We start from the raw sequence: 27,727 nt of genomic DNA, 5'->3' as shown, positions 1-27,727 counted from the left end.
GACCGCAGGGTGCCCCCCCCGGCCCGTGGGGACTGCCCGGTGCCGGTGTCCCGGAACCCGCGACCACTCCACTTCCGGGGCCCGCCCCGTTGGAAAAGCGCGCCACGTATGCAAATCAACCGCCCATGCACATTGGATTAATTATGCAAATGAACCCTTAAAGGGCAAACGCTCGCGTCCTCCCCAGAGCACAGCCCCGGCGGTGGTCGTTCACAGCTCGGTTTATTTCATCACGTCCACATTGGCTAAAAGCAGTTTAAAACAGCGCCCGCAGCTCCCCCCCGGCCCCGTGTGCACTAAACCCCCGCCAGCCTGAAACCCAGCCCCGGTCTGGCCCCCCAACCTGGTCTCCACCACCCAAGGCGAGGGCAGGAGAAGGTGGGCCTGTGCCCTGCTGCATTGAGACCCCCCCCAGCTCCATCACCCCCTGGCTTCCCGTGGGATGTGGGACCTGCTGGGGGTCCATCAACACAGGGGGGTGATTTCCTCATCCCACCCCATCCAGGGTGCAGCACCCCAAAGCAATGTTGGGAGCAGCCCAACACATCCAAAGCTGATGCTTCCCCCTCCCAGAGGATATTCCCTTGCCACCAACAGTGGGGCAGCCCATGGCTTTAGTCAGAGTCGCTGAATTCCACAAGGAGCATCTCGTGGCCGTGTCTGGAGTACCGGAAGCCTGCCTCCACCATGGCCAGGCTGAGAGCCCACTCCAGCATGCAGAGCTCCTCATCCTCCTCGTCAGAGCTCGCCAAAGAAGGGTCCTGCAGCACAGGAGACAGGATGAACCCCAGCCTGGAGCCGTGCCCCGGCCCCCCGGATGTGCCCCCCCACTTACAACGGGCACCCTTGGGTGCTGCTGCCTGCGTCGTGGTGGCTGGCGGGCAGGCAGCTCGTGCAGGTAGATGCAGTCTGACTTGAATGGGCAGCACCCGCGGCTCTGGGCAAAGAACTTGCACCTGATTTTCCTGTGGGATTCAAAGCACAGTTGTGGGTACAGGTCCTGGAGGAGTGCAGAGCACACAGTGCCGCACACTCACCCTGTCCGTGCCTTGAAGGTCTTGATGAGCTTCTCCTTCTCAGCCCCCTCCGAGACCCAGTATTTGTGGGGGATGTAGTAACTGGAGGTGACGCGGCATTGTGGGCAGGCCCTGGCAAAGGAGATGGGTGCAGGTCCCAAGAAGGAAGCAAGGAGCATCAGCCTAGCACCCACACTGGCTGATCCCACCGCTACAGCCTCATCCAGCATCCCCAACCCCATTGCAACACCCAAATGCCTGTTCCCAAAGGGAAGTTGTTCCTTCCCAAGACCCAGGAGAGGATTTCAGGGTGCAGGAAGGGGGATGGTGACCACCCCACCGCATCCCCATCCCCGCTCACTTGATGACGGTGCTCTGGAAGTCGCGGCTGCGGCGCCACTTGCGGATGCAGCCCAGGCAATACGCGTGGCTGCAGTTGGGGAGGATCCCAAAGAGCCGCTCCTCTGGAAGAGGCTTCTCGTACACCCGGTCCATGCAGATGCCGCACACCACGGCCTCACTCCGGGCCCTCAGTGCCTCGCCTGACACCGGCGCTGCCACAGCACCCGGCTCCTTGGGGACCTGCAAGTGGAGGCACACGGCATTGCCCATTGCCACTGCCCAGAGGGACTGACAGGGAGCGACAGCGACCACCCAGTGCAGGGGAGCCCCAGCTCACCTCTGCGAGGTCAGTCCTTGTCACTGTCTCCTTCCCAGGGTCAGAGGAGTTGGGATCCAGTCCCAGCACTCGCAGCTGGGAGCCTGCAGGCAGGAGAGCTCTCAGAGGGGAAAAGCACATCCCCCCCCCACCATCCAAGAGGCAGGATGGCTGCTCCGGAGCACAGGCTCCACAGTTATGGTCCCAGCCCCAATAAAAGCTGCTTCTCACATCTGGGCATTGCCCACAGATGGAGGGAGGTGGGGAAAGAACATGCATAGGGTGCACCACCATGACCAAGCACCACAGTATCCTCAGCCTCACTCATCCCCAGGCACCTACCTGAGGCACCCTGAGGTTGTGCAGGGGCAGCCTCTCCGCCGATGGCCCCACGAGGGACATCATCAGGTGCAGGGATGTTCTCCTTGGCTTTCTTTTCCCCCGCAACCTCCACACTTGGGAACTTGAAGGCCACGTGTGTCACGCTGGGGGCAGGGGGGGCCAAGCTGCGCCGGGCTCCCCCCCAGTCCCGGGCCATGGCCATGGGCACAGGCTCTGAGCCCCAGTAGCTGCGGGGTACAGGGGGCACGGGGCCATAGCGGGTCCCCACCGGCACTGGCTCCTCTTGGATGTGCTCGTAGCTGGACAGACAGAGGGTCCCATCAGCCCAGCAGGACACCTCCTGGCTCCCAGCCCACGCCGGTGGCAGCAGCCCCCCCTGCTCGCTGCCTCTTTACCTGCACCGCTCTCCGTAGCTGCAGAACCCGCTCTGGAAGTACCTGCAGACCTGGGCTGACTTTCTGTCGTGTGAGAAGCGGCAGTTCTGGCCCCAGCGACAGAACCCACGGGCGAAATTCCTGCCAGCCGGAGAAGCCCGCATGGCCAGGATCAGACCCCACAATCCCCCCTGGGCACCCCCTTTGTCTGGATGGGGCCATGCTTTCAGAGCCCCCAGGCTGGTGTCTGGGCTCAGGAGCCCTCCCCAAGGGCAGATCCCAGTGGGAGCCAGGGCTTTCCCTGCCCCATCCAGCCTCGCCTCCTCCTGGCTAAACGAAGCCCAGGGCTGGGCTGTCCGGGGGGGGCCTGAAGCATGAGGCTGGGGATCTCCCTAGGGCTGGGGGAGCAGAGAGTCCCACTGGAGTATGGAAGGCATGGAAAGGGGCAAAGGAATCCTCAGCCTGGGGCTGGCAGGGAGGGGGGGCCCCACTGGGTAGCTGCTGGGAACCCCCAGCTCCAGAGCAGGGGAAGCCAGACAGGACAGGCCCCGTCCCCTCCATCCCCTCACCCTCCAGAGGATACAGGAAAGGGGGCCTCAAGGGCATCACAAACCATTCCCTGTCCACAGAGCGAGGGGTTCACAGCCCCATCTCCAGCCTTTCTCCCACAGAAGCTGGTCCCAGCCTCCCCTTTCCCCTCAAAGTCCTACCTGCACAGGGGTCTCAGGCTGCCCCCGCGGGCCACCAGCGAGCCCGGCTCCATCTCCTCCTGGCAGCACAAACGGCTGGGCGACCTCCTGGGACTACTTCTGGCCTTGGCCCGTGTCCTGCTTTTGGCTGGGACAGAGTTAATTTTCCTTCCAGGAGCTGGTGCAGCGTGTTTTGGATTTGGGATGAGAATACCGCTGATAACACACGGATGTTGTAGTTGTAGCTGAGCTGTGTTTACACGGACCCAAGGACTTCTCAGCTACCCAGACTGCTGCAGCAGCAAGGATGAGGGGGGCACAAGAAGCTTGGAGGGGACACAGTGGGGACAGCAATCCCCACTTCCCAAAGGGATATTCCAAGACCCTACGATGTCATGCTCAGCATATAAACTGGGGGGAAAGCTGGCTGGGGGCTGCTGCTCAGGAATGGGCATCAGTCAATGAGGAATCACATTGAGCAATCAAGGGGAAACCTTAGAGCAGCTCCAGTGCCTAAAGGGGCTACAGGAAAGCTGGAGAGGGGCTTTGGACAAGGGCCTGTAGGGACAGGCCAAGGGGAATGGCTTTAACCTGCCAGAGGGGAGATTGAGATGAGCTCTTAGGCAGAAGCTCTTCCCTGTGAGGGTGCTGAGGCGCTGGCCCAGGGTGCCCAGAGAAGCTGTGGCTGCCCCATCCCTGGCAGTGTTCAAGGCCAGGTTGGACACAGGGGCTTGGAGCAAGCTGCTCCAGTGGAAGGGGTCCCTGTCTGTGGCAGGCGGGTGGAACTGGAGGAGCTTTAAGGTCCCTTCCAACTCTAGCTCTACCAGTTTTATAAAGGAAGGGCTGGGGCAATGGTTTTCCCTGGGGGCTCTCGAGGGGGGGGCAGAGGGAAGCTGGGGGAGGGGGCAGCTGCTCCCCACAAACCCTTGGCTGTTGAGACCTGACAAATCCTTGAAATCATGGCAAATCCATGGAAATCACACCAAGCCCCTCCCAAAGGGCAGGTCCCCAAGGGGCCTGAGTGAAACCCCACACGCAAAGGCTGGATGCTAAAAAGGTTCTTAAATATTTTGTTCGGATTTATTTAAAGTCAAGTCAGTTTGTGGACACTATTTATATTATTAAAAACACTTGGAGGTTGGTACTTCTAGCAAAAATATACATTTCAGTTTGAGGGTTGTTAACGCTGGCAAGGAGGGAAGAGCAAAAGGTTCCCCAGATGACGAGCATGTGAGTCCCATGTCGGCCACGCTGAGAAGGACAAATCCCCTGGGATCCATCCAGTGCCTTCCCCCAGAGGGCTTCAAAGTGCTTTAGAAACGGTCATTCATAACCCCCCTGTGAGGTAGGGAGGGGAAAGGGAAACTGAGGCACGACAGGAGCTGGAGGGCAGCAGCAGGGGCAGGTTTGGGGCCAGCCAGCCCTGGGATACAGGAGGGGACACCCAGAGCTCTTCCCTTGGGGTTTTAAAGGAATTATTGCACCAGGGAAATCTGCTACCCTGAAGAGAAGGAAAATAAAGTAAAACCGACTGATTTGCTCCCACAACCCCTCCTTGGGAATATCAGGATCACAATAAGGCTGCCCAGGACATATGGGACCACAAGCTGCAGGTGGGCAGGTCCCAAGAGGGACTGAGCCCTTCCTGAGGCTCTGTGTCTCCCAGAGCCTGGGGGACAGGAAGCTCCTGTTCATTGTGGGCAACCCACCCTTGGTCTCCCCTTTTATAAATCCTTGGCATTTCTACTGGTTTAGAGCTCCAAAGCTCTTTGCAACCAACACATCACCTAATCCTTGTGCTCCTCCTCCGAGCAGAGAAGAGACAATCCAGCTCCTGTTCACAGAGGGGAAACTGAGGCAGGGCAGTTAACAGGTCAATGCTGTTTCAGCATCACAAGCACTTTGGGCTGGCTGTGGCTCTCCCCTTGCTGGTGTTTCTGAAGGCTTTGCTTGCTCAGGTACTGACAGGGAGCTCTGCTGCACAACCCCCAGAGCCCCCCAGGCTGGGGAAGGGGCTGCAGGACAAGCCAGAAGCCCTGCACCTCACCCTGCCCAGCCCCAGGCCTTGCACAGGCCTTTCTGGTAACTGACATCCCTGCAGGACAGCCTGGGGAGCACAAAGACTCCATCCTCCGCTCTGAAGGTGGATTCTGATGAACCAAACTCACCTCCTCATCCTTCCATCTCTCACATGGAGGTGCTGAGGAGCAGGATCCCTTTGAAACAGCGGTACCAGGAGCAAGGGAAGGCAGAGATCACATAATCCCTCTGGGAGACAGGAACACGCCACACACCGAGGGAAGGGGGCAGCAGTTGAGGGTTTCTGCTAGGACCACACCGCCCACCTTCAAACACTCTGGCTTTTCTTTGGGATAGGGAGAAACATCCTTTCATCACACTGTTCCTCACGGCTCAGGACCACATCTTCGGAGTGCAATACAAAGATCAAGACACATTGTCAGTGCTGTGGCTGGCCTCAGCAGATACCTGCACCATGCTCAGGTGTCCTAATGACCACAACGTCTCCCACCATCCCCAGGCTGCTGCAGGAAACCCCACCATGTAAACCGTGTGGTTGCTCCAAGGAGCAGCTGAAGAGCTGGGCTGTAGTAACGGAAACTAGCTTATGATTTGCCTTTGTACATTTGTTAGTGTGTGTTAACTGGAGCCCCTGGCCTAGCAGGAGGTGGCTGATGGCATCTCACCCTATGTACCGTACGTCAGGGTCACGTAGAAAAGAGTTTCCAGTAGAAGAAATGGAAGACATGGGGGAAAAGGTTTCCTTTGTTTCTGTACAAAGAGTCTTGATGGGAATCATGGCTTCATTTGCATAAATAACAGGTCCTTAGTACATGTCCTTGTAGATCTCCTGCAGAAGAGGGTGCAGAGATGTCTCAGTTTCTGTCTTCTTGATCTTCTGCACGAGCTGGGCATGCTCTGTCACCAGCTGCCGCAGGTCTGCCATCTTCTGCAGCAGCTTGGGGAAGAGGTACTGGGCATCCGGGTGGTTGGACTGCAGGTGGAACTCCAGCGCCCGCAGGATGTTATCCTGGATCTCCTCCACTTGCTTCACGTTCATCAGGCCAGGGCGGTCTGTGGAGAGGAAGCTGCAGGGTTATGGTGTAGCCCTCCAAAGCACATGCTCCTCCTGGGAAACGGGAGACGGGGACTGTAACCCACCCACCATGACTCCAACCTCATCAGCTACACCAGGGGAAGTGTGCCCTCAGACAACACATCCACAGCAGCATACAAGAAGGAGGTGCCACTTCTCATTGCTGGTCGGCATGACCAGCAGGTCGAAGGAGGGGATCCTGCCCCTCTACTCCGCCCCTGTGAGACCTCACTTGGAGCACTGTGTACAGTTCTGGTGTCCCCAGCATAAGAAGGACATGGAACTGTTGGAACAAGCTCAGAGGAGGCCACGAGGATGATCAGGGGCTGGAGCAGCTCCCGTATGAAAACAGTCTGAGAACATTGGGGCTGTTCAGCCTGAAGAAGAGAAGCTGCGTGGAAACCTCAGAGCAGCTTCCAGTGTCTGAAGGGGGCTACAAGGATGCTGGAGAGGGACTCTTCATCAGGGACTGTAGTGATAGGACAACGGGTGATGGGTTCAAACTGAAACAGGGCAAGTTCAGGTTGGATCTAAGGCAGAAGCTCTTCCCTGTGAGGGTGCTGAGGCGCTGGCCAAGGGTGCCCAGAGAAGCTGTGGCTGCCCCATCCCTGGCAGTGTTCAAGGCCAGCTTGGACAGGGCCTTGGGTGACGTGGTCTAGTGTGAAGCATCCCTGCCTGTATCAGGAGTTGGAACTGGATGATCTTAAGGTCTCTTCCAACCCAAACCATTCTATGATTCTACACATCTTGCTCTTGGTTCAAGCTTGCCAGGCATCACTGCCACGGAAGTGCTGCTTTTGGAACTGTTCTGTTTTTCTCCCATCCCCCTAAGACACCCCCGGCTGATCTCTGGCAGCTGCAGCTCAGGTCCTGCAGCACACCCCAAACCACCTCTAAGTACAGGAGGGCTCTTCTTGACACTTTCATGGCCAAGAACACCCACTCACCTCCGCAGAGGATGATGGCAGCCACAAACAGAGACAGGTCACTGTCATCCAGCTCCAGCGCATTGAACTTCACTGCGAACTCAAACTTGGGCTCCATGATCTCGTTGAAGGGCTTGCGCAGGCTGCGCAGGAACTCACGGGTCACAAAGCCATTCCCATTGGCCACCAAGAGCCCATCCTTGTTCATGATAGAGGCCAGCATGGCAAAGATGGCCTCATGCACCCCATATTTCAGCAGAGTCACTTGGTCGTTCAAGTAGAGGCCTATGAAGCTGGGGATGCTCTTGGCGAACTCGGTGAGCTCCCGCACAGTCTCGACCGTGGTGCACTGGCAGCGGTAGAAGACGTGCACCCCGATCTCCTTGTAGGGGGGGATGCCATTCACTAGCTGCTTCCACACCAGCCCCTTTTCTGCCTGCCACAAGGTGTCCATGTCATGGATCACAAAAGGCTGCTTGAAAAAGAAGCAAGCAGTTAGGAACACATTTATGTCCCTGCTCATTGAAGGGGGTTGGACTAGATGGCCTCTGAAGGTTCCTTCCAACCCGAACTATTCTATGATTCTATGAACATGCTGCAGGGACTCGAGATACCAGCTCTGCCAAGGACCCTTGCATTTGTCTGCCTGTCCCTTTGCTGTTCTCTTCCTACTGGGGCAATCTGTACCCCCAGAACAGCCCAAGTCTGCAGAGGAACAGGAATTTGCCCAGCCAGGGGCAGGATCTGGAGAGCCCATCTGGCTGCAGCTGGGAGCTGCTGCATGGGGAACAGCTGCAGCAGGATCCCCCAGCGAACAGCCCCCTGTGTTGGTCATGGCCAACCCTGCCTGCCCTGGGGAGGGAACTTACTGGGGTGCTGCTGGCCTTCCCGGTCAAGATACCTCTCGCCTTCTTTTTGGTCATGTTGAAGTTCTTCAGGTAGGCGTTGTAGATGTGCTTGGAGAATGCCTTCAGGTCGGCCACCTGCGGGTTCTGGCAGCTGATCTCACTCGCTGTCAGCCCTGCCACCAGCTTCCTCTTCTCTGCCTCGGGCATGCGGCCAAAGCGGATTGCTGGGGGCAACAGCAGTAGGTCAGGACACTGGGGATGATCCCAGGGGATGCATCCAGGGAAGCAGCATCTGCTCTGCCACCACAGAAGTCTGCTGGTGAACACCAGCACAATGCTTCTCTGGGGATGCAGCTCCTCCAGCATTGACACCTTCATGAACCAGCTGTTACTGCTCCTGGTTACTCTTGCCAACACAGCCTCACACCAGCTCCCATTCCCACTCCTCTGAGCTCTCACACAGACCCCTCTTCCCACATAAACACCTTTAGTTGCCCAGGAACAAGATGGTTACAACTGAAGCTTAAAAATCCCAGCACAGAAGTGCAATCTGTGTGTCCAGTTCCCTCTGGGCCAACCCACAAGGGAAAGCCATGTGCCACCAGCCAGCCTGCATGGTGGGGACAAACCACCCCTTCTTGTGTAGAAGGGGATGAAGAGTCAAAGGCTCAAAGCACTGTGTTTGAAAGATGATTCCCTCAGCAAGATGACAGCAATGGGCTAAAGCAAAGCTACATACAAACCCCTCACAGAAGGGCAGGTGGCCCCTTGGCACCCAGCAGTGACACTCACTCACCATTATGTGACATTCCCAGTGAGAGGCATTTCTGGAAGCGGCAGTACTGGCACTTGTTCCTGTTCTTCTTCTGAATCTTGCAGCTCCTCTTGCACTTCTCATACTCCAGTTTCATGCGGATCGTCCGGCGGAAGAAACCCTGCAGGTGGGTGGCACAGAGGGGGACACAGAGCAGGGGGACAAGGGAATAGCAGTGTTAGCACCTCCGGCTTGGGACAAGGGGAGCCTCATGGGGGTTCAGCCGGGTGGGGAGGAGCAGCCCTGGCTCTCTGACACAAGCAGAGTTTCTGCCTCAAGGAGAGGTTGTGTGGTGGGAGAAGGGGCTGCAGAGGAAGGGCTCTGGGTTGGTGCTGGGAGCTGTGGGTGTGATTCTGCAGGCAGAGGGATGCAGGAACAAGCGAGCCCCAGCCTGCAGGAATGCCTGGCAGGGCCTGGGCCCAACGCAGCCCCGCTGGCATCTGCTGTGGGAGGAAGAATTTCAGAGGCACATCCAAGCTGCAGCCAGTGATCCCAGGGGGATAAACACACAGCTCACTGCTGAGCTGCTGCACAGAAAGCATCTTGAACAGCAAAGCCAGGGTCCCCATGGGGACAGGCAGATTTGCCTTACAAAGTAAATCATGATGGGGCAAGATATAGGCCTTACACATCTCAGCTGACTCCCCCAGGCCAGTATCTGTCTGCCTGTACTCTCCACACCAGTTGCAAATGATGTTCAGCCTGGAGAAGAGAAGCTGCATGGAGACCTCAGAGCAGCTTCCAGTGTCTGAAGGGGGCCTACAAGGATGCTGGAGAGGGACTCTTCATCAGGGACTGGAGTCACAGGACAAGGGGTGATGGGTTCAGACTGAAACAGGGGGAGTTCAGGTTGGATCTAAGGCAGAAGCTCTTCCCTGTGAGGGTGCTGAGGCGCTGGCCCAGGGTGCCCAGAGAAGCTGTGGCTGCCCCATCCCTGGCAGTGTTCAAGGCCAGGTTGGACACAGGGGCTTGGAGCAAGCTGCTCCAGTGGAAGGGGTCCCTGCCTGTGGCAGGGGTTGGAGCTGGAGGAGCTTTAAGGTCCTTTCCCTTCTATGGTTCTATGTTTTTACAATCCCTCAATCCTGCATCCCTGTTTTGCTGCAAATCTGCTGCCTGAAGGTATCATGGTCCCAGGGGTCAAGTCTCCGGCCCATCCTTCACGCACCTTGCAGCCCTCACAGGCATGGACGCCGTAGTGAAACCCCGAGGCTCTGTCTCCGCAGACTCTGCACTCCACGTTGAGCGCTCCCAAAGCTGCCTCCTCGCAGCCCATCTGCAGCTGGTCCGACAGGGAGGGAGAGGAGCTCTGCGAAAGGTCTGCAACACACAACAGGGTACATCCCTTCGGGCTGTAGCCACAAACCCAGCATTCTGTCCAACTGGGATTTCCAGCACAGTCCCACCCTGCCACTGGCATTGCAAGTGGGCAGATAACATCTGATCAGGCATTGGCTGCAGGCAGATGCCAAGCACAGAGCCAAAAGTGCCCCCAGTGTGAGAGACATCACATCAGTGCTGATTTCTCCCCTCTGGCATTTATGTCTAGGCAATGAAATCCAACCAGCAATGTTATAATCCCCAGCTGGCAGGCGGCGGGCGCAGGGCTGCCCAGCTGGGATGTCCAGGGCTCTGGAGGAGCATCTTCAGTAGCAACAGATCTTCCCACTCCAGCTCCTACAATCAGTTTGCACTGGGGACTTCAAGAAGTGGCCAGGGAAGCATTCTCAGGCACCCTGGGAGTCCCCTCACGTTACTTCCCTATCCTTTTAAACTTCCATCTCCCAACTTGCTGTCAATGGCTGTGCAGTGACTGCACAGAAAGAACTAAGCCTCTCCCTAAGCTGGCTCTCGATGCATCTTTTTGTAAATGGGAGAGATTATAAACAAGCCACCAAACTCCATTCAGGGGCAGGTCCTCTGCCCTTGCAGCTGAGCATGCGGATGCCTGGATGCTCCCAGGGCTCCACTCACCTGTGTAGCTGCTCGAAGGCAGTGAGCTGTCTGGTCCTCCACTTGTGTCCGAGGCTCCGCCTGCCACCATCACTGCCTCTTCCTCTTCCTCCTCCTCTTCCCTGACCTCAGGTACTTCCTCCTGTAGTTGTTCCATAATTGATCACCCCTCAGTGCCAAGACTGCAATCGCTGTCATAGCTCTGGCATCATCCGCGTCTATTCGAGATGGACCCTACCAGGCTGTTCCTGTTAGCCTGTGGGACAGAGAAGAAAGCACCCACTGAGCACCCCAGCAGCAGGGCAGTGTGGCTCCACACCAGTCCCCCTCTGCTTTCTCTCCTTAAGCCAGGGAGACAAGCAGGACCTTTAGAGGTCATGTTACACTCTGGTATAAACACTCTGCAGGTCTCAAGGAAGCAGAAGCTCACTGGAGCTGTATTTAAAGCCCAGACCACAAACCAGCCCAGGCATCACGCAAGGACGGGCAAGTCCCACAGCAGAAACACTGCCCCAGACAATGTCCTCCTGAGCAGGCAGCACCCTGGGGTGGGCGCTGAGGCCGGGTCTGACAGCACCAACACCACCACAAGGATTCAGGTAGGGCTGCCTTCACCCACCATCCCCAGAGCTTGGAGGGAGGGCAGCAGCCAACCAGTTCACAGCAGCTCCATGCCCATGGGTGGGAGATGCTGGTAGAGCCAGGCGCAGTTAAGAGCAGACAGTGGCTGAGAGTCCCTGGCCTGTGTGAGCCATCTGCAAGCCTGATGCTTCCTGTCACGCTTCTTCCCATTGCAGTGCTGCCAGTTCCACCAGTTGTGTTTATTTCCACTTGCCATGTTGTAACTGGCCTCGGCTCCTGTGCCAAGAGCTGGGTTCAACGCCTTGCTGCTGCTCCGAGCAGTGTGATCACATCAGCCACAATCCAGCCTGTGTCCCAATCCCGAGTTTCCTGTGGGAGGAACGGCCCTGTCCCCCCCTCCTGCACGCTTCCGCTCCTTGTTTGCCTTAGTCCATCCCAAACAGCCCATAGAAAACTCAAGCTGCGTGAATGGCGCAGTTCCGGTTCCCATCTCCTTCCAATGCTGGATCTTGCCTGATTATCCACCTCATGCCTCAACATCCCAGTGCTCATTTACCTCCAGATCTTGGTTCCTAAACTGACTCTTGCTTGAGTAATGAATAGATCAAGCCTGGTTTATGTAGAATTGCATCCAATTCCTTGAAGGAGCTATTTTTAAATGGAGAAATAGCCACTGAAATCCATCTTCCACCAGGAAAGCCTCAATTTGCATGAGTTAAACTGATGCAGCATCCTCAAGCCCACAGCAGAGTGAAATGAGCAACCAACCTACTCACAGGGAACCCACACAAGATCAGCCTCCAAGCACCAGGATGGTCTGTGACCCATGCCCAAGCCAACACCACAGCACTGGGCTTGATGGGGGATAGGAGCAGTGACTCCAGACTCCCTGGGCTCATTTTCCCTCCTGCAGCAGACCCTAACATTGGCACCTGGAGCTTGCGCCACAGCCAGCTCCTTGGATTCACTGGAAAGCCATCAGCAAACCTGCAAGCAGGAGGCTGAATGCAAACATGTCACAAAGCCAGGACACAAGTCACCTCTGGAGCTTGGGTCTCCTGCAGGAGAGGGGGCTTTGCTCTTCCCCTCCACACTGGGAATTCCAGCTGCAGGGCACATGGCTTTGTTTCCAGGAGAGGTATGTTAGAGGCAGCCAACAACCCCCTTCAGAGCAGGAGCAGGCAGAGGGGTGCTCAGACAAGGGCAGAGCCCTCCCTCCACGTGCCTCCACAAGAGCACTGAGGGACCATTGAAGGGCTGTGTTATCCTTGGCCTCCTCTCACACATCCCACACAGTGGGACATGGCACACAGGCAGGAAAAGCAATTCATGGGAGATGGAGGGAAACGAGCTCCATGGGTTTGAAGGCTATATATAAATGAACGTACAAACACCAGGAAAACGCTTGTGCCTGGAAGAGCAGTTAGTGGGGGAAGCTTGCGGCAGGAGAAACTAGGCTACAGTGGAAAATACAGCCTGCCGCAGCTTCACCAGCCTCTTAGTAGCTCTCCTTTGGCATCCAGCACAGGCCACTTGCTTTAAACCCAGTGCAGATGAAGCCCTCTGCTTCATCCTAATTGCCACCGGAACAAGGTGGACACATCGCTTTAGCTGCATCCCTGGCACACTGTCCTCCATCCGCCCGACCTACTCAGGGCTGTGCACTCCCCAGGGTGGCAGCAGGTCTGCAACACCCAGCTTACACTGCCAAACCCACCAAAGCAACCCTGGAACTCTGCTGGTGTCAGGGTGGCTGGAGAGGGGTGTGCAGCCCTGAGAGGAGGAAAAGCAGAGGGTGGGATGTTCACAGAGAGCAAGGCCAGGCTCCAGCTAAGACTCCCCAAGTGCATGCAGGCATTAGGGGAAAGAGAAGGATTTGGATTCCACCCTTTGAGAGTGGACAGAGCCAGAGAGAGAGAGAAAAGCTTCTACCAGAAGGCTCTGAATATATTGTTTTAGTATCTCCTTGCAGGCCAAGAGTGCAGGGGCCTGGCCAGAGGGAAGCTGTGAGCACTGTTTGCACACCTGCCTTTCCCTCAGCCATTCCCCTGTTTTCTAAACACACAAAGAGGGAGGGGACAGTGAAAATGGGACTGATTCCATACAGGAGGCTGCACCCTTGCCTTGGGGCCAAGGCCGCCACCACCCGCGTGACAGGCAGGGCACAGGCTGTGCCTGCGCCCCAGCATGGAGCCAGCCAGTGTGGCAGGGCCCCCCCCCCAAAGAGATGCAGCCCCCAGCCAGGGCAGCACATGGAGGCTGTGGGGCTGTGCTGAGTTTCACACATGCTCCTCAGCTCCTGTGAGCCCCGAGGTGCAGAGTGGGGTGTCCTGGGAAGCCAGAGCTCCCCAGAGGTTTGTCCGAACTCTGAGCACGAGCACAGCCATGGGCAGAGCTGTCACAGCCCTGCATCCTTGTGGGATGGTGCTGGGGATGGCAGAGGATGGCCAAAGGGCCCATCTCAGCCCCAGGACCTCTCCATTCACTTCGTGCCTTCACATGCAGCTGCAGAGCAGGCAGAGCCAGAGGAGGGATGACTGTCTCTTCCCGTTGGCTAAAAAGCACCAGCCAGAGCACAGCCCAAAGCTTTGAGCTGCAGGGCACAGCCACCTCCTTTCCCTGTTCATCAGCTGTTACAGGGCAGTGACAAAAAGAGGATGGAAACACAGACACGGAACGTGAATTCCTTCCTAAGCTTCTCTGGAGAATCCAGCAAAGCTGTTTCCTTTCCTCTTCCACAGGATGGAAATGAGCAAGAGGGCAATCATCTCGTGACTTGCCCTGCCCTTGCCTCAATCCCATTCCAAGGAGCTTTGGTAAGCCTGACAGAGGCAGCAGTCACCCTCCTGGGAGCCGGCAGCAGTGGGGTTGTTTGCTGGCTCTGGCTTGGGCAGATGCCTGCTCCCACGCTGCAAACAGCACTGCAACAGGTTTATCTTCACTAGAAGCGGGAGCTGGCATCTATGCCAAGCTAAACCATACAGCAGGCATGGGGGAGAGACATGGCACAAGGGGAGAAGGAAAGAAACCAGGTTTCTCACCAGTGTTCTTGTCCCAGTGCAGTGTCACAAGACAGGGTCGTGTGTTCTAACACAGACACTCAGGTGCTGGCAGCCAGACAGTCCCAGAGCAAGAGCAAGGAAGTGCTTGTAATTAGAAAGATCTCATCTTTAACCCAAATGTAGTTTCACTGGTGGTGAGCTCGAACAAGAGGTGATTTTGGTGTGCTCATTGGTCAGGACACATGCTCCCATTCCCCTCCAAGAGACATCCATTTGTTTCCAATATATTTATCCAGATGGGATTGCCCAAGTCCCCATTGCAATGTGGAGGATCATCCAGTATAAGATCCCACCCTGGAAGATGGGAGTTTCCAGGCAGAGCAAAGTGTCAAAGAAAAGGTTCAAACCTCCCTAGGGCCAAGTCACAGAGCTGACCCGCTCAAAGCAGTTGTTCAAGTTACTGGAAAAGAGGTCACCAGGAATTGCGAAGGGAACCAGTTTACCACAGGAGCACTCCCAGCCTGCGTTCATATTCCTCTGGATTGGAGTTTTAGCCAAATTCCCAGTCAACAGAATTGAATCCCTTTGGAAGGGGCAAGATGAGAACACAGCCCTCTGTACGCTTCCCGTGACGCACAGCACATCATGAATCCACAAAGAGACACTGAACTGAATCCATAAACAAAATGTGATTGCTGCTCCTTGGCCACCACTTGCGGTCGTCCCCTCGGATGTGTCACAGCTTCCGATAGCTGCACATCAAGTACCTGTTTCTGTTCCTCCTCCTCGACATCAGCTACTACCAACAAAAGTCAAATAAGAGCTAAGCAGATGCTGCAATAGAGGAAAGGTAACTTGAGTGCACCAAAGGTGTTTGGTTTTGTTTCTTAAAGATCATGAGCTAATGAGATCTCAGCAGCACTGCCCAAGTGCTTCCTCCCTTACTCACAGGCCTCAAGGCAGACTACACAGAATCACAGAATCACAGAATCAGCCAGGCTGGAAAAGCCCTTTCAGCTCATCCAGTGCAACCCTTACCCCAGCACTGCCAAGGCCACCCCTAACCCATGGCACTGAGGCCTTGTCTCCACGGGGTGTGAGCACTTGCAGGGACGGTGCCTGCAGCCCTGCCCTGGGCAGCCTGTTCCAATGCCTGAGCACCCTCTGGGGCAGGAATTGTTCCTCAGCTCCATCTAAACCTGCCCTGGTGCAGCTTGAGGCCGGTTCCTCTTGTCCCATCCCTTGTTCCTTGGGAGCAGAGCCCAGCCCCTCCTGGCTCCATCCTCCTCTCAGGTACTTGTAGGGAGCCATGAGGTCCCCCCTGAGCCTTCTCTTCTCCAGACTGAACTCCCCAGGTCCCTCAGCCCTTCCCCATCACACTGTGCTCCAGGCCCTGCACCAGCTCCAGTGCCCTTCTCTGGCCCCGCTCCAGCCCCTCAATGTCTCTCTTGCAGTGAGGGGCCCAGAGCTGAACACAGGATTCGAGGTGCGGCCTCACCAGTGCCCAGTGCAGGGGCACAATTCCTGCCCTGGCCCTGCTGCCGCACTGGTGCTGATCCAGGCCAGGATGCTGGGGGCTTCCTGACTGCCTGGGCACAAGCTGCTCATGTTCAGCTCCATCAATCAGCACCCCTAGGTCTTTCTCCATAAGCAGCTTTCCAGCCGCTCTTCCCCAAGCCTGGAGTGCTGTTGCGGTTGTTAAAGTAACATGCAGAAATAAACTCTTAGAGCTAGCAAGGAAGAGCCCTTCCATGTGCCCCTGGCCAGTGTTGACAGTTAGGGCCAGACTTTCTCCTTGAAGCATCAGCTCTGGCATTGTACCATGCCCCAGCCCAGTGCCATGATGTTCTCCCCAGTGCTGGCTGCATTTCACCAGGCACGAGCCCTGAAGACAGAGCAGCAGGGTGCTGCCAGAGCTGCTATTGCCCTGCTGCTCAAGGAACTCAGGAACATGTGACAGAGGGTGCAGGAGATTCCCTCACTTGCCCTGAGCAGCCAAAATGAATCACACATCTACCACGTTTTAACTCACCCACTTCCTGGACACTGAATGGAAACCAAAACTTACAAAGGTTGCCAAACTCGCTGATCCTTCTCTTTTTGCACCACAATTGCTGCTGTCCACAAAACCAGATCACAGCAGTTTGCTCCAAAAGGAACTCTCTGCTTTCTTGCCTGTGCTGAGTTTCTTCAGAAAGCAGGAGGTATGGTAAAAGCAAATCAAACTTTGGGCAAGGAATTCATGTGCAGAAGGGAGTCTGCCAGGCTGCTCTGCTCTTCAATTCATCCTCCAGGAGCTGCAGACATCTCTGGCACCACAGCTCCATAGATGTGCGCAGAATCTGGGAGAGGGTTAATGCTTTCACAGGAATCATCCCTACACCTTCCCACTGAAGGGAATCCCTGCTCTCTTCATCCTCTGAGCAGCTCTGTAGCTGCCTTTAGCAGAAGGGGTAAGAGCATGGTGGGAGGTGAAGAGCTGAGCAGTTGTCAGCTCTTCTCTGAAGTCCTTCTTCATGACCTCTAGCAAATTCCATCAATCCCAAAACCTCCATTTCCTTCATCATCATAAAAACCCCCAACAACCCAAACCCCACCCCAAAAATAACCAAAGCCAGGACTTTGAGTGCTTCCTTCCTGACGCTGCCTTAGCTCACAGCCACGGCATGTTTTGGATCCATCAGTGCCAAGTGTCATTGTTTACTCCCTTCTTACGGATTTTGACCCGTCTGCAGTCACGCTCCCAAGCCTGGCCCAGGTCAGCTCAGCACACCGCTTGTGACCTCCTTCTCCTGTTGTACGTTCCTACACCAAGCGTTGCCAGGATTAAATAAACCAGCACATCCCCTCCTGGCAATTGTTGACCAATATTTCTGGTTTGCTGTCAGCTCAGAACAGCCCAGAACACCCGTAGGCAGGAGGGGAACACGGGTCTGACCTGCTGGAACAAGGACCACAGCCAGGAGACAAGCAAGTACCAGAAAGGTGACACCACCAGGGCTGCTCAGAGCTGGAAACTCATTGAAGTGCTGCTATTTGAGAAGATCATTAAGTCTGGTAAGGAAAGAGGCTCATTCCACTGCACTCCAGTGGTGCAGCAGCTTCACAGTAGAGGTGGCTGTGAAGCCCTGGCAATGCTTTGGGAACAGCGTTGCAAACAGCATACATGGAGCTGGCAGAGAGGCACAGCGCAGCTTGTATGGGGCTGCAGTGATGATCGAGGCTCTAAAGGGACTCCAGGTCTCACAGACCTTGTTCCCATCTCCTGGTAGGGACCCACAAACCCAGCCCAGTGGCCCCTATTTATGTCCTATCAGCAGGCTCTGCTGCTGTCCCACAAGTGCCAGCTTTCACATTCCTGTCTCTGGAAGCGCCACAGAAGCTGTCTGGGATATTTTCCCTTTACCTTCCCGAAGGTGAGGAGGTTGGCAGCTCAGAGAACCCACCACACCACTGTAAGCTGATACTTTCCACAACTTCTTGCAGTCCCCTCACACTTTACTCCGGGGCACTCTTTGCTTACAGACCCCTTGTCCTGAACCTGAGCAGGGCACGTGGAAAGATCCGGTTTCAGGAACATCAGTAATTATAGAACAGGGCTGACGAGGGAGGAGCTCATGGGAACAGCAACACCACTTCCCAAGGCAAACAGGGGGCACAGGCTGTTAAAGACTCCGAGCGGCATTTCAATGGAAAACCAGGAAAGCAGCAAGTGGAACAAGTACAAACAGGAGCAGTGCTGGCAGCGAGCAAGGCCATCAGTTGGCAGTGCTGCAGGCACCAGGAAACATTCTATTTTTCCCCAGAGCGCCACTGGGACACCAGCAAGTGTTACCCCAGTGTCTGGATGGGGCAATCAGCTCCCCAGAAAAGCAACGAAGGGTAGAAAAGTAGCAGTCAGCGAATGCATCCCTCTGGATCATACACATGTGTGTGCAGGCTTCTGTCTGGAGCCAAATACCCAGTAAGGTTTACTGTTAGGCTTCCAGTGCTCCCAGGTCCAGGAAAACATCCACAAAATCAGTAGCAAAACAACTTCTTCTCTGCCAACCGTGTGCTGGGCTGCACACCCAGAGCATGAGGTCTGGTCATGCTCTGCTGCGCTCTGCGGAGACCCCCTGCAGTCTTGATCGAGCTCTGAGGCAGCAGCACAAGAGGGATGTGGAGCTGTTGGAGCGAGGGCAGAGGAGGCCATGGAGACACTGTGAGGGCTGAAGCAGCTCTGCTCTGGAGCCAGGCTGAGAGAGCTGGGCTGGGGCAGCCTGGAGAAGAGAAGGCTCCTGAAGGGGAGACCTGAGAGCAGCTCCAGTGCCTAAAGGGGCTGCAGGAAACCTGGAGAGGGGCTTGGGACAAGGGCCTGCAGGGACAGGCCAAGGGGAATGGCTTTAACCTGCCCGAGGGGAGACTGAGATGAGCTCTTAGGCAGAAGCTCTTCCCTGTGAGGGTGCTGAGGCGCTGGCCCAGGGTGCCCAGAGAAGCTGTGGCTGCCCCATCCCTGGCAGTGTTCAAGGCCAGGTTGGACACAGGGGCTTGGAGCAAGCTGCTCCAGTGGAAGGGGTCCCTGCCCGTGGCAGGGGTTGGAGCTGGAGGAGCTTTAACATACTTTCCAGCCCAAACCACTCCATGACTCTGATTCACTTTGCAGTGACAGAGATTTTAGATCTCTGGGCTAAACAGCAAAACCCCCCACAACTAGACAAGAATCCTCCAGCCTATATACAAGTTTTGTTACACTTACATTTGGACTCCCACGAGAGCGCTACTGGTTTTGTAGACCTTAGCAAAATATCTTGGGCACACTGCTCTGCTCCCAGGATGTGGCTGACAGTGAGCAATTATGCCCAGGCTACGTTCAGATGATTCAGCAGGGCCTAGGAACAAATCACTGTGTTTGCTGCATTTCTATTTTAACCACAGAGCAAGGAAAAAGAGGGAGTCTGTTTAACTGTGAACATCTCCGTACAGAAACCCCCAAAGAACATTATATTAACCTTGTTACACAAACTAGTTCAACACCCTGGTGGGGAACTACAGGGGAATGATGTTTCCTGACTATTTTTGGCTACATTCACACAACCAGAGCTGACTGCAGAAGGAGGTTTCCCTGTGTTTTCAGCAGAGATCCAAGCAGCAATCATGTCAGCAGCATCCTGCCAAGACTCCTCTGCCAGTTAGAGGAGCACAGTGTGCTCTGACCATTTGGATTTCCACCTCTTTAGAGGATCACAGTGTGCCCAGCTGGATTTCCACCTCAGGCCCCAGACCCCAAACACGTGAGCAAAGCATCAGCATCTTTTACAACATCCTCATGTCTTTGGCATCATCTTGGGGGTACAGATAGAGCAGCTGCAGTACACAGCCAACAACAACCACTTCCAAACACAACCAGGTCAACCAGCTCCTGGGAGCTCAACAGGTTCCAACAGCTCCAGCTCATGCTCATCAGCGACCCTTTTCCAGAGATTCCCATGTCCTTAAGTCCCGCAACAAGCCACAGTCATGAGAACCCACTGACCATCAGCCCTCATGGGTTTAACAGCTTTCAAGGTCCAACAGCTCCAGCAGAATCCATAGAAACAACTTCAAGGTGAAAAGCAGGTTTAGGCATTTTCAGCAATATTCCAGACTGGCATTAAGATAGAATCAAGAGTTGCTTTAAAAGAAAACAAACGTTTGTAAGAAATGGGGCAGGCCAGGAATTTGAGGCTCCCATCACTGAGGTGGCTGCACAAAACACTGCTTAGTTTGAAGCCATCTCATCCATCCTCTCTTTGGCCTGACCAAGCCCTTCCTAATGAGACATTCATTAGTAAAGTTTGTCTTAACAGACCATCAAATAAATGCTTCCCTATCAGCTCAGGTAAGAAAGCTTATCTGCCCTTCTGACCCACCAGAACTGTTCCTTGTCTCCATTCCACATCTCTATTATGGGTTGAAGGTGCACGTTCTGGTTTTTGCTATTCCAAATTCCAGTTCCCAGACTAGGGCAAACCAGAAAATGCAGCATGAGGGCAACAGTTCTGGTTAGCACAGACATTATCTGGCTGTTGCTCTCCACAAGCCTCAGACATGTGCTCTGGCTTGACCCAGCACCACAAGAAGTGTTTGTGCTTCTGTCTTGGGCTTTCATTCTATCTCCTCCTCCCCAGTCAGGATTCCCTGCAAATCACAGCCTGCACAAACCCCAAACCCTTGAGCAGAACTTGGCCATGGGGATCCCTGGAAAGCACCTCAACATACACTCTGGAACCCTTTGCAAAGCCAATTTGAAAGATCTGACTCAATGGATCTTAGATGAGCACAAGCTCTTGGAGGACACACATTTTCCAGATGCTATGATCCTAACAAGGAATATTAGAGCGTTTCAAGATCTCATCCTGAAAGCAAGATACATCCCGAGTTAGTTCTGCTCTAAACCCTTCTTGTAGCCAAGAAGGGCTCCAGTGAACCCTCGGCTGGGTTCACTGAAGGGCTCCAATGAATGCCCAAAGCATTCATTCTGGGGAAGATGCCTTGACCAAAAAGCTTCATATTGGCATCAATTGTTCCACTCTAAACCCAGCTTTGGGAAAGTCATTTCCGAGTATTCTGCCAATGTAAGCACATTTCAGAGTATAAAATTAAAGTTCTACAGAAAAATCTTACTTGTACTAACTATGGAAATCACTTCTGCTTGTCTAGACTTCCCCAGAGTCTCCAAGATTATTCCAGGGATAAGCAGTGTATCTCTGAATGGTGACACCTCTACAAAAGCAGAGAATCCTCTGCAAGCCCCTGATGAGAAAGCAGGTACACAGCCTGAGCAAACCTGTGGGTTTGAGCATGGGCAGCTGTTCCTGCTATAAAGCAAAAGAGCCAATACAGATCACAAAATAAACCAACACCTCCCAGATTTCAGGCAGGACAAGCCAGGCTGGGTTCTGGCAGCACCTTTCTACCTTTCGGGCAGAACCACTGTAACAGCATCTCACCCAGTTAAAAAAACATTTATGTGTCAGGTCCTGCTGCAAGCAGGAGCCCAGGAGTCTCTTGTGGTTCTAATTCCTGTGTCTAAAAGAACATTTGCAGATTTCCAGTTCATAATTCAACAGCTACAGACAAAATATTACCAAAAGGCACCAAGATGTACTGTACAAAGATACAGATTTGTCAACAAGCAAAATGCTGGAGAGACAGAGACCATTAACATTAGTAAGCAGCTCTGTACAACAGTGCTCTTCTGAACAGCAAAGCCCCATGTGGCTCATGACAAAATCCTCTCCACATGCCGCAAAGATCCTTGGAAGTCCACATCTCGAATGCCAGAACAGAGACAGCACAACAGTTGCACCAACTTGACACAGAAAACCACATCTGTATCCAGCCGAACACCTTGGATGTGTGTTGCAGCAAAAATAAATCCCCCCTACACACAGACAGCCACAGCACCGTTAGAGGCTACATGCAGCATAGGGGTGCAGGGTGAATGCAGTGAAGACTTTGGGGCATCATTTCAGGGGTCTGTGGGCAGGACAATGTCCACCCAAGGCAGTGCTGACCCGCTCCTCAAACTCCCTGTCCCAGCTCTGCTGTAACCTGCTCAGCTTTGTCAGAGTAAGGTGATAGGCAGTATCAGCACTGCTGTCAGATCACATGTCTGGATCGGGAGGTTACCCAAATGCAGTCCCTGATCTCATGTGCCCTCCCCAGCCTACAACAGCCACCTTCAGTCATAAAAATCAGTGAAATAACCAAATATTAGGTCATTGCACTTTGACAGTAACAGTTGGCTTAGAAGGACAGGATTAGTCTATGATACTCACAGCATACTCCTAAGTGTAATCCATAAAGACTGCATTCAAAAACTGAGCAAAAATAAGGCATAAAGTTTAAATTTAAAAAAGCAAGTTTAAGCTCATGGACAAAAGGAAAGCTTGCTGAAAGCAAGCTGCACTTCCTAGGCTCTTCCCTTTCCCTAGTTTTTAAAAACATATGTAGGATAAATGCTTTGGTGGATGGAAGGGAAAGGGTTACCTCTCCGGAGCCGCTGTCCCCTGTCTGCCTGTCGCTGAAAGCCACTCTTCAGTTACCATGTCAGCATAGAGAGCTGAAAACTGAAGCAATCTGCAAGAGAACACAAGGGGAATTTGCAGGGCTGTGCTGAAGGCCAGATATTTATACTGCTGGAAGAACTGGGCTGGATCCAACAACAGCTCTGCAATTTAAACACATGCTCCCTCTACCGCATGCTGAAACCATAGGCTGGGGTGAGTCCCCTCACAGTGTCTCCCGGAGCTCCAGCAGCTTCTGTGAGCCCGGAAACCCCCAACAGAGGCAGCCCCAACCCCTCACCAGGCTTTGAACACCTTTGCCTTAGGTCAGAGGCCAGTGACCTTGAGATTTTATGACAATGCATGAAGCAGATGCTAGAAAAAGGTGTGGGGTGGCTGTAAGGTGGTTTGTTTACTCAGTTTGCTTAATTCACCTTTAAAAGGCTGCCAGAAAGTTACTGCAGCTTTAAACTTCCTTCTGAGTGGCGGAAATTTGAGGATTTGACAGAGTTCACTCACTCTTCTTGGTTTTCCTGATAACTTTGCAAATAGCCTGAGAATTTCAGGCTCAGGAGAGCATTAAGAGACCAACGCTGGGGAGAAAAAACTGGCTTGTGAGGCTTTAACTAGAGGACTTGGAGAAAATACGCTCTATTTTTAGACACAGTTATGCCGACTAACTGGACTAACATATTACATAAAGATGTTGTGAACATCATGCTACTTGAACCCTTGTACCCTGCCTGACATAACCCAAGCTTAGCGGCTCCTCCCACCCCAATGGAAAAGCCCCTTTTGGGATTGCTACCTCCAACACAGCATGATGCACAAGACAGCAGAACACTGACCATGAACCCAGCAAGAGGGGTGGCTCAGCAGGCAAGGGGAGCAAATTCAGGGCAGAGTGAATACCACAACCTCTGCACACCCTCCTGTACCTCCTGGGTCTGACGCAGCACCCACACCTGCTCAGAAGAGGATGGAGAAAGGAATTGCCTGCCCCAAAAGCTGAGGCTCCCAGCACACCAGCGTGAGTGCGGAGAGTGTTTCCTACACCACCGACAGCCCAGGTATGTCCAGGGGAGGGTGTGAGTATGAGAACCACAAAAATAAGCCCAGTCCTTTGCACTGGAGCATCATTTGCATGAGGATGGCTCTTTCGTGTGGTCAGTGATAAGAAAAAAATCACAGTTCCTACCTTGAAGAGTGTGATTGGCCTGGGTTTGCAGGCAGAGAAGACAGTGGTAGCCCTGGGTTTATGGGCAGAGAAGAGAGTGGTTGCCCCAGCTTTACAGGCAGAGGAGCTAAGACCTGAGCCAGGACAAGCCTGCCCAAAGGTCATCTGGGGAGGGAAGCACAGATCCAGTGCCCAGCTCTCTGCTTTAGTGAGGGCCATAAACCCACGCACAGAAGCTTCACTTTCACAGCGGGACACTATAGCTACAGCAGGTTCTCTCCCAAAACAGAAGGTGGTTTTTCTAAACGCTCAAAGTTTTTCTTTAACCCTCCTGGTGAGAGACAGGAATAAAGTCTTTACAACCCCGTTGGCACATCAGGAGTGTGCTTTCTTCCCCTGCACCAGCAAGAAAGCCTGTCCCTGATTCAGGAACAAAGTGAAACGTTGACACTGTCAAGGAGGGCATGAATCACGCGCTGGGAGTGCACAAATCACACCCTGAGCTCTCTCCCATCACAGAGCAGAGCACTCTGCTGCTGCCAGAGAGCTGAGCATTAGAACTGAATTACTGGCTCACCTTGTCCTGCTCACAGCTAACTGCCAGGGCATGCCCCATCACCACCACACACAAGGCAATACTTGCACCAGCTCAGCAGGGTGCAGAAGGAACCTGCCAGCACATCCCTCCTGAACACTTCCTCTTGCATCCCTGGCTGACACATCACACAGTCACAGAGAAAACTCCCACCTCAGCACAGCCTGGGGCATGTTTATACCAGGAGAAAGGGATTTTCCACTGAAGGCAGCCAAGGAGACTGCACAGAGAGAGATGGTAGGAGGAGGGCCAGGAGCAGAAATGGGATGTGGGCTGCTTAAACCAGGTCACCAGTTCAAGAGACCAACACTGCTACCAGCCTTCAGACTCCCGCCACCACTGCATCCTCTTCCCATGCTCAGATCCCTCTGCATCACCACGATGGACAATACCCAGACCCTCTGTCACATCCAAAGCCTGCTTCTCTCTGTCCACCCCCAGCCCATTCAAAGGGGCTTTCCCAATACAGGAGGGCTCAAGAGACCCGATTCCTGCCCACAGACATGACTGTTGTTTGTGTGTGAGGGGCCTCCCAGCACAGTTGTCAAAGGAGAAGGTGGCCAAGGCTGAGTAAGTTACACCCAGACGCTGTTTAAAGCCCTGCAGATACAATACAGTCAGTGACAGGCAGATGCTTTGAGAAAAGCATAGATGGGATCATCACGGGGGGGTATATTCTCTCCTGCTTTGCTGACAATTTGCATCTTCAGCTCCCTTTCCTCTCTGTGCCTTGAGTTTCCATCCAGGGACACTAAAACACACCTACCTCATAAATAGGTTTTGAACTTTAATTCACTGGTTTCTGTAAGTAGGTTGGAGGCTCTCTGATCATATGATTCTATGCTCATAGAATAAGCCTCTTAAACATCTCCTGAGATGCACACAGTCAGTGCACACAAATGTCTGGATGTACAGCAAGGTCAGGAGGCCTTTTGACGACCTGGAAAAGGGGAGGTCAAAACTCACCTGGTGAGGAACAGTTCAATGTAACAACAGAACCATGGCAGGGGGTTGGAATTAGATGATCTTAGGGTCCTTTCCAAATCTAACTATTCCATGATCCTAGTTGGTAATAACAACAGAGCTTGGAGCTAGCCAACAAGGGAAAACTGCAACAGGTTGGTAGGACAAAACAAAAGAGGAGTGTACCTTGAAAGAAAATTAGGCCTCCTGCTTCAAGTCCTACCACCTACTTCTGCACGCTCCTTCACCTAAGGTTTTTTACCAGTGCTTTTAAAGGTAGTTAAGGGTTACACTCTACCCAGCCAGCATGCAGGTACCACCTTCCTGCACTCAGCTATGAGTGTTCACAGCATGAGACAAGCGACCTCATGCAGAAGTCTCAGGTGCTTCAGAACCACAATTTAATAGTGCAGCATGACCCCTACTTTATAGGTGGAAAAAAGCACGGCAGAAGAAGTGAACATCTTTTATCTGGGATCTCAGGGAAAGCAGCAGCACAAAGTGCAGATACGAGGCATGAGAAAAGGATTCTCAGATCTTTTCTCCTCAAGCAACCCCTTGCCTGATGCACCACTGATGTGTCATCCTGATCCTTCTGCTTCTCCTCCTTCCAGCCCCACACCCCAGCAGTTCCCCTCATCGGCACCCTAAAACCCCTGGCTAATTCCACCTTTGCCACCCCACCCCTGGGACAGAAGAAAGGCAGACTGCCCCATCCTGTCCCCCCACAGCCTCCCCACTTTGGGCCGTGTCCCGTCCTCCATCTCCCCCAGTTTCCCATGCAGTAACACGAGCCTGAGCCCTGAAGTCACCGATGTGCCCCTGCTCTGTCACCCCCTGCAACTCACTGCCCCCCAAGTACCTGCCCTGCCTCCTCCACGCTCAGACCCACACCACCAGCTCTCCCTGCCTCTTCCACCCCCTCCTCAGACAGCCCCCATGCATCCCCTCTCCTCAAACCTGCACCCACAGCGAGCCCCGTCCCCAGCCTCCACCCCCTATCATCACCACCCCACAGCTCAGCTGCCCCTCTGCCCCACACCCGGCCTCCTCCGTGCGGCCAGTGCCCAACGACCCACGTCCCTGTCCTCCCCTCACACCCCTAACCCCACTGCCCCACACCCCCTGGACCCCACATGCCCTACTCCTACTGCTCCACAGCCCATAGCCCCCACATATCTCCCTCTCCAGTCCCACACGTCCTGCCCCCACATACCGCTATCCCCACTGCCCATAACTCCTTAACCTTGTCCCCCACACCCCTGCACCCCACACATCTCTACCTCCACTGTCCCATAAGGCCCCTTCATCCCCCTATCGCCGCTGACCCACACCCCATGTGTCCCTCCCCATCTCTCCACGCCGGGCCCCGTCCCCCTTGCCCCTCCTTCCTGAGCCCACTCCGGCCCCTTCCCGCGTCCCCGCAGGCCCCGCTCACCTCCGTCGCCGGCCCCAGCCCCGCCCGGCCCCGCTCCCCTCACGGCCGCCACCCTCCGCCCCTCAACCCCTGACGTCACCGCGCCCGCCCTGACGCCACCGCGCCCCCAGCGCCGCTCACCCAATCGCGGTCGTCGTCGGGTCCTGATGGCATCATCACGGCAACGGCGCCAGCCCGCCCCGCCCAGCGGCGCCCCCTGGCGGGCACGGAACACACTTCCCCCCGCACGGCCTCCCGGGAGGGGCGGGTGCTGCGCGCGGGGCGTGATGGGTGCGGGGCGCCCGGCGGCGGCACAAGATGGCGGCGGGGGCAGCGGGCAGGGGGTGTCGGGGGAGCACGGAGCACAGCGGGGCGGGAAAGGACTTTGAGAGCATCCGGTCCCACCGCTCCCAGCACTGCCAAGGCCACCCCTAACCCATGGCACTGAGGCCTCGTCTCCACGGCTGTGAACACTTGCAGGGACGGTGACTGCAGCCCTGCCCTGGGCAGCCTGTTCCAATGCCTGAGCACCCTGGTTGATTCCGACTTTGTTCTGAGGGGCAGGGAGCGGCTGACACCAGCTCTGCCAGGCCGTGTCTCCTGTTGGCTGCGGTGGGACCAGGGCCACGCTCGAGGTGCCTGCAGGAGCTCTGGGGCTCTCCTCCCCTTCCCAATCTCGGCCCTTGTCTGCGTTGCACCCCAGGGCTGCTCAGCTGCCTGCGGGGGGGTGCAGCTTTCTCCTGCCGGTGCCGTCACTCGAGGTCTGGTACGGAGCTAATCTTGTGCCTTCGCACCCAGCTGAACCACAGCCGTGGCTGGGCTGCTGAGGCAGCACAGGCACTGCTCCCGCTGCAGCGCAGCACAGGCACTGCTCCCGCTGCAGCGCAGCACAGGCACTGCTCCCGCTGCAGCACAGGACAGGCACTGCTCCCGCTGCAGCGCAGGACAGGCACTGCTCCCGCTGCAGCGCAGCACAGGCACTGCTCCCGCTGCAGCGCAGCACAGGCACTGCTCCCGCTGCAGCACAGGACAGGCACTGCTCCCGCTGCAGCGCAGCACAGGCACTGCTCCCGCTGCAGCGCAGCACAGGCACTGCTCCCGCTGCAGCACAGGACAGGCTCTGCTCCCGCTGCAGGTACTCACCTGACACCTCCTCAGTGCAGATGCGGCCTTCCTGAAAATGTGCCCCAGGACAGCGGAGCCTGGGCAGAGCTGTGGGCTTGGGCTGT

The 27,727-nt window shown here is 55.0% G+C and overlaps 2 protein-coding genes across 5 annotated transcripts; both read right to left on the bottom strand.

Moving 5' to 3' along the window:
- Positions 1–483: 483 nt before the first annotated feature.
- Positions 484–5,360, bottom strand: LOC308229223 (putative E3 ubiquitin-protein ligase makorin-1). The gene is made up of 9 exons (XM_080633120.1): positions 5,248–5,360; positions 3,101–3,295; positions 2,412–2,531; positions 2,017–2,315; positions 1,696–1,778; positions 1,378–1,598; positions 1,038–1,148; positions 836–965; positions 484–761 (listed from the first exon to the last, which is right to left on the bottom strand). Exons 1-9 carry the CDS (start codon positions 5,253–5,255, stop codon positions 615–617), a joined length of 1,314 nt encoding a protein of 437 aa, XP_080489246.1. The 5' UTR covers positions 5,256–5,360; the 3' UTR covers positions 484–614.
- On the bottom strand, positions 4,157–27,727 carry PPARD (peroxisome proliferator activated receptor delta). 4 transcript variants are annotated; one of them, XR_013958353.1, is made up of 9 exons: positions 26,520–26,549; positions 22,330–22,419; positions 10,754–10,988; positions 9,948–10,099; positions 8,765–8,903; positions 7,990–8,192; positions 7,142–7,595; positions 5,785–6,172; positions 4,157–5,503 (listed from the first exon to the last, which is right to left on the bottom strand). XR_013958353.1 is itself a non-coding variant. In XM_080633024.1 (8 exons), exons 3-8 carry the CDS (start codon positions 10,887–10,889, stop codon positions 5,925–5,927), a joined length of 1,332 nt encoding a protein of 443 aa, XP_080489150.1. In that variant the 5' UTR covers positions 10,890–10,988; positions 22,330–22,419; positions 26,520–26,549; the 3' UTR covers positions 4,157–5,924. The 4 variants fall into 4 exon arrangements, 3 of the variants coding, with proteins under 3 accessions (XP_080489150.1, XP_080489152.1, XP_080489151.1); XM_080633024.1 differs by having other exon boundaries at positions 4,157–6,172; XM_080633026.1 differs by having other exon boundaries at positions 4,157–6,172; positions 7,142–7,592.

This window comes from Psittacula echo (assembly GCF_963264785.1).
Source record: "Psittacula echo genome assembly, chromosome: 22".
In the NCBI taxonomy this organism is placed as follows: domain Eukaryota; kingdom Metazoa; phylum Chordata; class Aves; order Psittaciformes; family Psittacidae; genus Psittacula; species Psittacula echo.
Note: the sequence above shows the minus strand (reverse complement) of the source record. Positions and strands in the feature narration are given on the sequence as shown.